Source organism: Erpetoichthys calabaricus, chromosome 10 (assembly GCF_900747795.2).
Source record: "Erpetoichthys calabaricus chromosome 10, fErpCal1.3, whole genome shotgun sequence".
Classification (NCBI taxonomy): Eukaryota; Metazoa; Chordata; class Cladistia; order Polypteriformes; family Polypteridae; genus Erpetoichthys; species Erpetoichthys calabaricus.
In genome coordinates this window covers 28,580,544-28,594,287 of record NC_041403.2, presented here as the reverse complement: position 1 = coordinate 28,594,287, position 13,744 = coordinate 28,580,544, and the positions used below count along the sequence as shown (strand labels likewise).

General features: G+C 36.0%; 2 protein-coding genes across 3 annotated transcripts in view; one reads left to right on the top strand and one right to left on the bottom strand.

Moving 5' to 3' along the window:
* Nucleotides 1–10,971, top strand: part of glrx2 (glutaredoxin 2) — a 25,245-nt gene extending 14,274 nt beyond the window's left edge. Inside the window, exons 3-4 of the mRNA XM_051932816.1 lie at nt 2,906–3,082; nt 10,445–10,971. Of these exons, the coding sequence (XP_051788776.1) occupies nt 2,906–3,082; nt 10,445–10,585 (318 nt within the window). The 3' untranslated portion in view covers nt 10,586–10,971. The remainder of the gene's footprint in view (nt 1–2,905; nt 3,083–10,444) is intronic.
* ro60 (Ro60, Y RNA binding protein) overlaps nt 9,184–13,744 on the bottom strand; it is a 47,249-nt gene continuing 42,688 nt past the window's right edge. Inside the window, exons 9-10 of one of the 2 annotated variants that reach the window (XM_028811019.2) lie at nt 13,568–13,744; nt 9,184–11,550 (exon numbers count right to left, since the gene is read on the bottom strand). In XM_028811019.2, coding sequence (XP_028666852.1) covers nt 13,592–13,744 — 153 coding nt within the window. In that variant the 3' untranslated portion in view covers nt 9,184–11,550; nt 13,568–13,591. The other variant, XM_028811018.2, reaches the window with a different exon arrangement.

The following is a 13,744-nucleotide window of genomic DNA, read 5'->3' as shown; positions in this document are numbered from 1 at the left end:
TTCTTCTAGCTCTTCCGGGAGAATCCCAAGGCGTTCCCAGGCCAGTCGAGAGACATAGTCCCTCCAACGTGTCCTGGGTCTTCCCCGGGGCCTCCTCCCGGTTAGACGTGCCCGGAACACCTCACCAGGGAGGCGTCCAGGAGGCATCCTGATCAGATGCCCGAGCCACCTCATCTGACTCCTCTCGATGCGGAGGAGCAGCGGCTCTACTCTGAGCCCCTCCCGGATGACTGAGCTTCTCACCCTATCTTTAAGGGAAAGCCCAGACACCCTGCGGAGGAAACTCATTTCAGCTGCTTGTATTCGTGATCTCGTTCTTTTGGTCACTACCCATAGTTCATGACCATAGGTGAGGGTAGGAACATAGATCGACTGGTAAATTGAGAGCTTCGCCTTGCGGCTCAGCTCCTTTTTCACCATGACAGACCGATGCAGAGCCCGCATTACTGCGGATGCCGCACCGATCCGCCTGTCGATCTCACGCTCCATTCTTCCCTCACTCGTGAACAAGACCCCGAGATACTTGAACTCCTCCACTTGGGGCAGGATCTCGCTACCAACCCTGAGAGGGCACTCCACCCTTTTCTGGCTGAGGACCATGGTCTCGGATTTGGAGGTGCTGATTCTCATCCCAGCCGCTTCACACTCGGCTGCGAACCGATCCAGAGAGAGCTGAAGATCACGGCTTGATGAAGCAAACAGGACAACATCATCTGCAAAAAGCAGTGACCCAATCCTGAGCCCACCAAACCGGACCCCCTCAACGCCCTGGCTGCGCCTAGAAATTCTGTCCATAAAAGTTATGAACAGAATTGGTGACAAAGGGCAGCCCTGGCGTAGTCCAACTCTCACTGGAAATAGGTTCGACTTACTGCCGGCAATGCAGACCAAGCTCTGGCACCAATCGTACAGGGACCGAACAGCCCTTATCAGTTATCACTTATCAATGTTCTCATTATAATATGTTCAGCACATGAAATGTGTAACAAAAAGGAAGCATTTCATATATATTAGAATTGTTTACATTATTTGTATAGTATACAGTAGATAATTTTCTTTTTCTGAAGCTGATTGGATCAGATCCATTATCCACTGGCACCAAGTTGGGCCGATCTGTTCCCCTGATGGCCATATTTATGAAGAGAAAGAAGATCATTTTCACAAATTAATTTTCATGTTTTTACAATTATTATATTATTTTGTATTGACACCCCCCCCACCCCCAGCCCAAATTTTGAGGCTTAGGAATTTTTCTTACTTTATCCCTTTATTGTCAGCCCTAGTTTGTAGAGTTGCTTGCATACCTGATTTTAATATGAAAAGTCCATTTAATACTGCATGTTTCAGATCATGTACTTTCATAACATTGTGAAAACCAAAATGAAGTGAAATTCTCAAAACAGGTACTGGAATCTGCAGGTACTAAGCAGTTTGAGCCTGAGAAAGATGCTTTATAAATAAAATGTTTTATTGTTCAGGTTGGTGGTACATCATCAGTGGCAATTTGGACACCATACATTTTGTTATGCAAATATAAATAAAATGCATTTCTTCTATATTTCCCTGGATGGCACAAACAAAAAAAAATCATTTAATGCATCCATGATGTATGTTGAAACATAGTACTATATTGTACTGTATAAATGTTATGTCTCCCCTCTAATGTACTGTATGGTACTATTCTATGTGCAATGTTAAGTTGTATACGATGGGGAGCCAGTGTCTATCCCAGAATTTTCAGGAGCCAATCTTGGATGGAACACAGTTGCCCACAGTCACCAGTCAATCTGACTCACACATTTTTAGGAGGAACAAAATGCATGCAGTCGGCGGGGGGACTGTGCAGTCTGCACACAGACAAACAGGGTTCAAAGTCAGTCTACTGGAGCTCCAAGTTGACAACTTTAAACATTGCTTCACAGACAGATAATTAAATTTAATTTTTTCAAAAATAGTTGCATTACTGAAAGACTTTTATATAACACTTTTTATTTTGCATTCACCTAATCATCTACAGTTTTAGCAATTTTCTAAACCTTCAAAAAAAAAAGCAATAATTCTTTAATTTCTAATCACAGTTGTTATTTTTGGTCCCTTGAGGAAATTGTATTGCTCTGCATAAAACTCAGTTATTGCATATTTGAACTCCAGTTTCAAGTTTGTATGCAATTTATTCACAAAAAAGTTCCACAATTAGCAACAGCAGACAATGTTATATAGTAGATACACAAAAACTTTATTTTATATTGCACCAGTGTAGAGTGAACACTGTGCCAAGGCCATTGGAAGGAAACACAGGAATGTTAAACAAGTCTGTTGAAGATCACAGCAGGAGCTTGGGTTTTGTCACAAACTCCACAAAGAGCCATAGCAAGGTTTGGGGCAGCCACCCGTATATTTGGTTTCCTGGCTGCAAAGTTGCAAATAAATAACAGCACTGATGTGCACAAAATGGAGTCCAAAACAGAACTGAGGGAATAGAGGAAGGGTGGAGGCTTTGAAAGGTCAGGACAGGAAGTGAGAACAAAGGGGTCGGGCTCATGAAGGTCTTCAGCCATAGGCTCGAGCCCGGATGTGACATCACAGGGACCGGAGACGGCAAGGTCTTAGGCTTGGTCCCGGACGTGACGTCAAGAGGGCCAGGTGGAACCTCCCGTGAATGGTCTGCAGAGAAGTGAGAAAAAGAATCAGTGCACTCTGTCACATCCCAATTTGGAATTGCCCTTACTCAAGCCCTTTAGCTGCCTCCCATGCACACTTGTGTGACAGTGTGAACTGACCTGGCAGTCCATTACTTAACCACAATGTTTGCAAAATCCAGTTTATTGTGGGAAAAAACATCATTATGATGTTGTGCATGTAATGTGTACTGCTTATAACAAATATCTTATTTTTTACAAAACAGGAAGTGGTTGATCATAACTGCATTGTGATATTTTCTAAAACCACATGCCCCTACTGTCATATGGCAAAGAATGTATTTAATGAAATTGGAATTTCATACAAAGTGATTGAATTGGACCAGCATCAAGATGGAAAGCAGCTTCAGGAGGTTTTAGGTGAAATGACTGGTGAGAAAACGGTGAGTTATTATTATTCTTTTTAAATATACAGTACATACTAGTGTTGAAGTTGTCTTTATTTTCCTACATATCAGACTGTTATCACAAAGCATTTTCAGTCTTATCAAATAAACATAACTCAAAACACTAAATGGAAAAAGTATTTATTTATTTTTATAGTATTAAAACAAGTATTCCTAATCCTAGATCTAAGTGTTCTTTTCTTCCCAAGCCTTGCTTTGTGCATGACCTTTTTTCACATTATAGCAATGTCATATATGAAATTATGCTACTACTTTAAATTACCAGAAAAAGAGATGAATCTTAGAAAACTCCAAAATACTCTGGTGGGTTATACATAATATCATTTGTACAGTTTTCTTTCCCATGTTAATATTAATAAACTAGAAATAGCAGGGTATTCTGCCTTAACTGTCGTATATGATCATCCCAGAGAGCACACCCATTCTTGTCATAAATATTCACCTTCCACAATCCAAAACTTGGAACTTGTCTCCCAAGTAACTTGTCACATTGTGCTAGAATGGGAAAGGGGAGCGTAGTTGCCTGTAAAATTCTGTTTTTTCATTAGTTCTGTTCTAAACAGGTTGTTCATCTGTTAAAATTCTAAAATCACTTAGGAGTATGACGAATGTGTCCACATCTCCCACTCACAACTAAAATACAGTTAGGATACTTGTAATCAAGTTGCATATTTCACTGACTCTCTAAATAAAATTAAGGTAACAGAAACACCTGCAGGGTACAAACTAAAGATGACAAATTTCTGTTGATTTGTAATGAACTTACAGCATGTTTTGCTTATAAGAGTTAAGTGTGCTTTATAAAAATAATCTGAATTGAGCTACTGATATGCAAGTGTGGTATGTATGTTACAGACAATAATCACTCAAGAAACCTACATATTTTGATTATTTCTTAAAAAATATTTTTTCTGCAGTTCCCAAACATTATTGTCAAATGTATTTTTTTTTTTTACAAAAACATTAATATATACTGTACTTTTTATAAACAGGTCACATTTAAAGGAAAGACCCTGATGAATATTTACTTTGTAGATGTTGTAGATCTGAACGTGAACTGCTTCAGAATTATGAATATTAATTCACTTGCTAACTCCATTTATTCTCTGAAAATCCTAGAGTTATTTCATACGTTGATTTTTAAGTGAAGCAGACCTATACATGCAAGTGAAGAATGTGCTTATATTACAGTTTATAAAAAGAGGTGCTGACTTGCATGGTCTGACTTGTTTTGTTAACTAATAGGTGTTTTCTTTGCATTATGCATTATTTATGTAGTTCTTAAAAACGTACAAGTGTTCACTTCAGCAAGTTATAGTTAGGACTCAAATCTCCATGCATTGTTCAGGATGTAGGAGCCAGACCACTGGCAATGCAGAAAGGGAGTATGCAAAATAAATAAGAGGCATCTACAGGACACACCATTGCAAAGCTGGATCTCTTGCAAAGCGAAAAATGAAAATGTATAAATGATATTTTGCTTTTTAATTGTCTTTCTCCCACTGCCCCCCCAAAAACTACATTAAATATCAATCAATATTGAGCCCTTAAATAAAAAGTTATTTGTTGTATATATCTGTCTCTCTATTATAAAAAAAAATCCTGGGAGAGAAAGACTAGGGAGACGAGACATGATCTTCACGTGAAGATCACGGAAGACACTTAAAAGACCCGCAAGATGCTCCGTGGCCAATCTCTTTTCGTTCTTAAACATGAGACTTTGTGCCAAGAGATTGACACAGGACCGTCTTGCTGGGACGTAGAACATGAGATTCTTGCAAGACAAAGATGAAAGAGCTGCGCGGAGAAAAGAGACTCAAAAGTGATGGAGAGAAAAAAAATGCAAAAAAGAAAAAGAATAATCTAGGTGCAAATTCAGAAAATAAGGAAAGTAATAATCAGCCCGGAACAAGTGGAATTGAAAAAAAGCACATCCAGTTGGGCTCAGAATTAAAAGACAAAGTAGAACTTCATAAACATTGGTGCTATACACATGCAGAGCAGGTTAGAGATTATGAAAGCAGTGGAATTTGAAAGGCTAAAAAAAAAAGACACAATAGACATGCAGAGAAAGGTAAAGAATATGAAAGCAGGAAAATTAGAAAGTATCAAAAAAAGAAAGTAAAGATTGCAGTAGCGCAAACAAATGCAAATTATTACTCAAAAAAGGGGAAATAATCATCATGGACCAGGTGTCATTGAAAAAAAAGGAGGACAAAGCAAGGTCAGAATTAAAAGACAAAGAGTAGAAAACAAAGTAAAACGTCATAAAGAGGTTAAAAAACAAAGGGGCCAAACACATGCAGAGCAGGTTAGAGATAATGAAAACAGTGGCATTCAAAAGACTCAAAAAAATGTAGGCGCGAAATACATGCTGAGCAAGATACAGAATATGAAAGCAGAAAAAAACGACAGTGTCAAAACAAAGTGCAAACAAAGAGAAATTATTACTTAGAGAAATAACGAAAAGGCAAATGGAGATCGAATATATGTCAGAAGTATGTAAATATTGTAAGGCTTAGAAATTTAAATCAGAAAATTTCAAAAACGTGTTTTTACCTCACATGCATTTATTGGTTACTTTGCAAAAAAATTAACTGCTGATGATGTAGATCGTTTTGCCTGTGCTGAAATTCCAAACAAAGAAACCTCTCCTGAATTATGGTACAAAGTCATTAAACACATGTCTCACTGACCTCATTTAAAAGATTCAGCATGTTGGGACTCGAAAGATTCCAAATATTGTCTTTACCAAAGTTCTGAAATACTGTAAAAGTGAAACTAAGGAAATAGCAACAATTCATAGAAACAAAAAATCTTAAAAGTGTGTATCTGGAAAACCAAACACGGGGTTGGCGAGCCCCCTAGTATAATTATACAAACGCTATGATGTTTGGCAAGCGACAATAATAAACTACATATTATCCCTGAATGCATGTTGTTTTATGGTCCTTTGACTGTCATAAAGACGCAGCACTTCAGAATAATTAAGCTTGTTATGTATTGAGTAGTGCTAATTGATATTTAATTCATCTGTTTAAGTAAAGACAGCTTTCACTATTATTAAAATGAAAACACTAGCAAATCAAAATGAATTGGGCATCATAGTTCAATCTTGTAGCCACTAGGGGGCCACATTGCCATGTTTTAAGCTAAAATCCAGTATGCCACATAATGGCACAAAACATGCTTTACAAATGGAGAATTGTGTGTCTGTGTGTGTGTGTGTGTGTGTATATATATGACACAGGGAAATAAATAGCAAGTAGTGTATATGTCACAAAAATCTGTAGAATAAATCTTTTATAACCAGTTGCAACATTGGATTTAATTACTTTCCTCAGCAGTAAGTAGAAGTTGCCTCCTCAATGTTATGTTTATCTCTGGGAAAATGTGCGCTGCTGTACTGATGTAGATTTAGTACACATGCTTCATGTGATGTGTTTTGAAACACAAAGCCTGATGTTACAATTGGGACAGTAGACGTGCGTTTATTTACACACGTTTCTAATATTTTTCCTGATGCCTGCACATGAGAAGGTAGAATGTCAATGCCTGATCCAATGGGCAGTGTTGAATGTGTGGATCATTGTAGGCTACCACCATGCAAGGGTTCATGATGTCCACATTTCCCCTGACACTAATGAGTTTTTAACACTGTTTTTTTTTTTTTGTGGGGGGGTTGTCGTCTTCCTACTTGATCGAAATCATTTTGCATTGTTGTCACACACTTACTTGCACCATGGTGAGCCTTCAGGCGATTCACCAGACATATCAGAACAGTTCAGTCGGACGGTGCTGTATGCATCGGTTTCACTATCCGCGTCTGATGACCAATTCAAATTGTCATCACTATCATTTGATTCAAATAATGGTTCAGTTTCAATTTGTTCTCAAACTGTTTTTACAGCTTCTCGTTTACACACCATTGAGTTGTATTTGAAAGCTCTGTCAACTCACAAACATTTGAGGTACCTTAGAGTGGCAAAACACACAGAAATATTAATGATTTATTGCAGGATAATGTTATTTTATCCGCAACAAGGCATTAAAATACTGTACTCGGAGTTATTCAGGGTTTAAAATGCAAAGTGGTATTAAACATCACCATGAATCTGACTTGAGCTTAACCTCTTCAGCATTAGACATGAGGGTCACTCTGGCCATAAAATCAGTGCTAAAATCGTTAGTCCCAAGTGTCACTCGGGCACATGATTAGATGTGTCTCGCATAAGCATTAGACCCAAGGATGTATAAGTGCCAACAGCGTTAGTGCCAATGTTGCTTGGGAAATAATAGGGGCGTGTCTTGTGTAAGTGACAGGCCTGAGTGTAACCCAGGCAACAGTGCAGACACGTCTTCTCCTGGCCTCATAATGGGATCTCATAAGAAATGTTTTTCAGCAGCCCAGGTGTTGCATGCTCTTGACAGTGATGATACAAGCAGTGATAAAGAAGTGAGTCTGTCTTCAGGCAGTGAAATTGAAACAGACAGTGAAATAGAAAGTAATTCTGATGAATCCGCTTGTGTCAATCGCATAGGTACAGTGTGCTGTTCAAAAGCTGATCTGACTGGAAAGAAAATCCGCAAGGAATCACGCTACTATTGTCCCAACTGTGACAATGGATTGTGTGTTTCACCGTGCTTCAAGATATTCCATTTGTCTGTCCATTTGTTTTTTAACTTAGTTATCCCAGTCACGTTGAGGACGTCAGAGTCTGTCCCAGCAGACCTGAGCACTAGGCCGACACCCTGCTGAAGATTAATTCTTGCCAACTACAGAACATGCTCACTCTTATACCCATGCATTCTGGGCTGATTTAGGATTAACAATTAACCTAACATGCACATCTTTGAGACAAAAGCAAGGTACAGAAAACAAACAAAAAAAAGCCATACACAATGTGCAAATTCCATACAGGCAGTACCCTGGCCAAGATTTGAACTTCAGGATTCTGGAATGCTGACTACTGTACCACCATACCACAAGGCAAAAAAGTAACCTTTAGAAGTAGTTGTATGACGATCTTTTACTTTAACCCGACGGGGATTATGGAAATGTTAAACATTCTTGCAACTCATTTAAGCAGTTGGAGTATAAGCATGCAGCAAATTTCCAATTGACATGGAAACAAACCAACCAAAGGACAACCAGTAGAATGTATACACATTCACATCTAAAAAAACAGAAAATATTATTTTTCATACATTGCATCCACAGAAGTATAGATTGGCATCTTTTTTGGTGTAGGAATGGTTTGAATTCGTCACTGTCAAGTCTGATTTAACAGTGACAGCAGTTTGCCTTTCTGTCGTATTTTGTATGTGAAACAGACAAATTCCCAAGTTTCAAATTAGCATATGTAGACAAGGAACGCTGTTATGATCGCTTTTTACATTTCGCTTGACTACATGTTGCAGACACGTAGCCGGTTTGAATTCAGGATTGCAGCATCTTCAGACATATAATGGAACTTCCTCATGGTAAACACCATTATTTAATTCTGCCTGTTTAATTATTTTGCCAAAATATAGGGATTGGTTTGCTTCCATTTTGACAGATATGTAATAGAAAAAGGTTGTGCAATAAGGAAGAAGTAACAATTAATACTTCTGAAGGGGAGAACTCTAGGTAGACAAAAATACTTCAGGCCAAAAACTTCACAAAGAAGTAAAGCAGTAATAATTAATGATTTTTTTTTTTTTAAGTTTAGGTACAGCAAACATACATTTATTATTTATTAACTGTTATGTAACATGACTTAAAGAAAGGCTTCTTTTGGCCTTGTAACATTTAATATTGCTAAAACGTTTAAGTATTGATAAAGAGGTTATTCATCTGGTGGTGTATTACGAGCCTTTGATGTGCTGGTAAAGTTACTTGTGAATGTGAAGGACTCATTGGTCTTATACTAAAGTGTGCAAAATCAAGAGAAATGTGTCTAACTTCACATTGGAATGGTCAGAGGTGGCTTATTTTAGAAGGACAAGTTGCAGAGATGAATAACAATACACAATTCAGGCAATTCATAGCATGTGCAAAGCATGTCAATACAATAACAACACAAAAATATTACTTTTAATTTTCAAAATATTAACTTTATTGCATATATCCAGATCATGACTTTTAAAGTATTACATTCTAGAAATGTGGTCTTAACCTGACATTCAAAAAAAACGTCAAGCAGACTTTAACAGTTACAAAATGAGACCCAAGTAGGACTGGTGCTGAGACAGCGCACCCCAAGAAAACTTGTACAGACACACTGTGTACTCATACAGAACACCCGCCTGTAAATGAGGCAGTAGCATGTTGCCCATCTCACTTTTAGGCTAAAGAACATTGCAGCATATTGCACTACTGTTTTACTTAATGAAACAGTTTATTAAAATTTCAGGCCTTTTCAAGGCAGGAGCCAGCCATGGACAAGGTGCCAGGTGCCCAACCCATCCTAACACATAAATGGCTAGTATTTCACAACTTGAATTAAATTATGAACACTTGCTAACTGTTACCAAATTTCAGTGTTTGCACCAGCTGACATTCTTAATATTACAAGAGATGAAACAAAACAACAAAAAAGAAAATAGAATATTGGGAAATTAATATGCATCCATTTCATTAAAAGATTTTTTTTTTTTTTAAAGTTTTTTAAATAAATGTTAAATAAGTTAATATAATGTCAATTCAAATTATAAAATCAGACTTTTAAATCTTTCATTAGGTTCTCTGGAACCTTACTCTTGTAGCCAGTGGTTTGAGACTGTTGCAGTGCAGCTCAGAAATTTACACTGATATTAACAATTTAGAAGAAGAGAGTGTGTGTGTGTGTGAGAGGGAGAAACAGGTATTGTATTTACTGCCAGACTCCCTGCCTGGAGTTGCAACTTTTCAAAATAGTTTTAGCTGCCAGCTACCACATCCCAGTTAAATATCAGTTAGTGTTTAGTTGTTTCATGTTATTGAACTACAGAAGCTTCTGATGTTTGAAATTATCAGGTGGATAAAATAAACACAACAAAAGCTAAAGAGGGTGGCATCACTATCAGTGCTTTTCTGTTTAAATATACCACTAGAAGCAAACAACTTAATGATTTATTTAAAACGTAGTCTAATTTTTGGACAAACAATCTATTTGTACCAATAATCCCAACAATATATTTAAACACACTTAGGTTATTTTAATAATTTTACAAATAGTGAAATCTGAAGGAGCTATTCATTTTACTAAAGTTCAGTTAACATCTTTTTATGTGTAACCTATCTGCTAACATGAGAAGCATAAGAAGTTTCTTTTTTAAATTTATGTTTTTTTTTTTTGTTTTTTTTTTTTAAAGGTACCAAGAGTGTTTGTAAATGGATGTTGTATTGGTGGCGGTTCAGCGACAAAGGAACTTCATCAAAAGGGAAAACTTTTGCCATTAATTGAGCAATGTGCAATATCTTCTAGTGGTGCTTATCATTCATCGCCTAATTGACTAGGAATGTCTGCTAATTTGCACATTACAAATAATGACTTTAGGTATGTGTAATGTGTAGAAGTTTACAGAACTTTAAATTCAGTATTTATATATACTATAAATACACCATACACTGAGTTTGTGTGTGTTTATATATATATATATATATATACTGTACATATATATATATATATATATATATATATATATATAAACATCATTTGTGTGGTATATTTCATTATATGAGATTTCATTTTTCCAATCCCACAAAATAAAACAGAGTACCTTAAGTGTTTAAACAGGACAGACTAGTGATGTGCCAAAAAATTCAGTCAGCTTTATAATTTTATGTGGAAAACTGTTAAATGTATTAAAAAGTAAATAAATATGCTAACAGATGCAAATGCAGCCTCTTTTGAGCTTTATGTTACACATTGTTGGGTCCATTCTGAAAAATGGCCGGATCGCTTCATCAGCTTTGTCTCCTGAACCACAGATCCAGTCGACTCAAGCACTTTTGGCCATATACTATGCTCACTTTTGTTAAAACAAGACATGTAGCTTTCTTTTTGGGGATGGGTGTAGGTTAGTGTCAAGTTATACATAACTTCAGTATTTTTGCTCATTATATTATGTCACATTTGGTATAATCATGGTGTCATGAATTAGTCTGTTTCATATTCCTTAATTTGTTGAAAAACAGAGATTATACTTCTAAGGGTTATACACAAAGATGGACGTGAAGTGAAGGTCTTCTATAATCTGCTGTTTGTTGTTTTATTTGTTTGCTTATCTCCATCCCCACATTTTCATCTTACTCAAATATCATTCATGTGTCACCCACTGACCATTATAACAGTTTCATACTCACCTGAAACAAAATCTGATATGTCACTTGGTATAAAACGGTATTCTGGAAAATTGCAACCTCACTTTAACTTCCCCACCACTGCGGCTGGTCTAGTTGATCTGAGGCATTCCTTCTGTATAGATAAGAGCATTGTGTTCTATGTTTTATAAACTTAACTTTCCTTTTTTATTTTGTCGACCTATACAATTTATTTAATGCAGGATTATAAATTAGTTTCATCAACATAAATTAGACAGTTTTAATTAGCCTCTGTGTTACAATTCTAATAAAGAACATTTTCCAAAAAAAGGGTCAAAGAATTCTAAGTCTGATTATTCCTTTGGTTCTGTAGTGTAGTCACATTTCAGTAAGATAAACTGGTACACCCCTGTACAACCGAATAGTCTTTTTCTATTTTGGAACAAAATAAACCTGTGGTTCAAATTCAAGTCAGTTAACTACTTCACTGTGTGTCCTGCTTTGAGTGTATTATATTGCTCAGGAATACTATGCGGCAAGAATTTAATCAGATCTGTACCTCGTTACTGATAATATTGAAATCTTACAAATTACACTTAAAATGGGAATAGTCAAATAATTGTAAAATCGACTATTTTATTAAGTATTTTCAACTACTCAACTTGTTTTGTACTGTAGCTTAGGCAGTTGCTATTTAATAACCAGTTTAATTATAGTTATCAACAAAGCTGTATAGTTATCAACAAAGCTGTACAGTATTACTAATAATAACCATTTCAGTATTTTTCATATTAAACAAAGGTTTAAAAACAAAAGATGAGAGTTCTACTTAAGAAGTAATTAGAAAAAAGAAGCTAAAGGATAACATACTGTCAAAAAAATGACAAGGGACATGGTTCGCAGGTAGTCAATAAACAGCGTTTAAGGTGTTCTGAAGGTGCTTTCAAATCTGCTCCACAATTTATTGTCCAACTTCCAATAATCTCAACTAAAAAAGGAAGGTATGTGTTCCAAAATGCAGACTGCTTCACTTCGGGCATACGGATACATCAGTCTGTCATAATGTCGTAAAATACCCTCAGGCAAACATGAACTGACAACTATTGTAACTAATGGCCAGGAAGGATCACCGTATTTTGTTAATGGGAAAGTACAGATAGGAATTTCTTGTCAAAATATGTTATTTAAAACAGACAGACCTTGTTTAGCTTAAGTCATATGCCGTATCTAAGTAGTAGTAATCTAAATAGAATAATGAAAGTTCTGTTTCATTTTGTTATAGCTGTTTTGAAATAGGTTCAAATGATTTTGTGGATATATTGGTGTGCTTTACATTTGAAATCATTATTGTATATTTTGGGTACCCAACTCACTTCACTTAACATATGGTGCTTTCTTGATATTCGGTTTATATTGCAGTCCAAATAAACATCACTTTTTATGTTGAGTTTAATTTTGGTATCATGCCAGACTGCCTGTACTGTACTCACTGACAACACCTAGCAGAAGTGATCATAAATCTAACAATAGTGTCTGACACGGAAACACTGTAGTGATCATATTTTTATTTGAATGCGTTAATTAAGCAAAAGACGTTGTCAACATTCTGTCGATGACAAAACTGAACTTTGCTGGTATTGATGATTCTAGTGCAAGGAGAAAATTATATAGAGACATCTTTTGCTTCCTCATATGTAATTGTTATGCCTTATAAGTATACTTTTAATAAAGTAAGATTAATGTTTAATTAGTAATCAAATGTAGACATTTAATATAAAATACACTTTTTATCTGTTAGTAATAAATATTTAAGAGGCTAAAATTCTACTGCAGAATGTGAAACACAAGTTCCAGCATTGCATTGTATGAATCGATACATTAAAATGTAAAATTTTAAAATCAGTACATATGTTAAACTTCTGCGTTGTGTCCAATACAACTTGAATTCTTTAATTTTCAGTGAAAACAACTTTGACTTATCCAGCCTGCTGGATATACAAACTGAAAAAAAAAATTTTTTCAAACAATTTTAAAATCTTTTAAGAATTACAGGGTCTTAGTAGTTAATGTTTTACAGCAATGCTAGTCACAAAAGTGCTAAAACCCAGAAACTATGAATCTATATATACTATGCCTCAATATTCTGTGGAGCAAGTAAAATTTTTTCATACATTAAGATTTCTTTTGTGCTTCATCTAAATGAAATCCAGAACAAAGTTTCGAATAACTTCTAATGCTCCTGAGTCAAACCCACACATATCCAGCATGCCTCTGTCGTCAGGATCTGCAATAGTAAAGCCATTTGACGTCATTCCGCAGACAATTAACTTGGAGGAAATTCCTGTTTT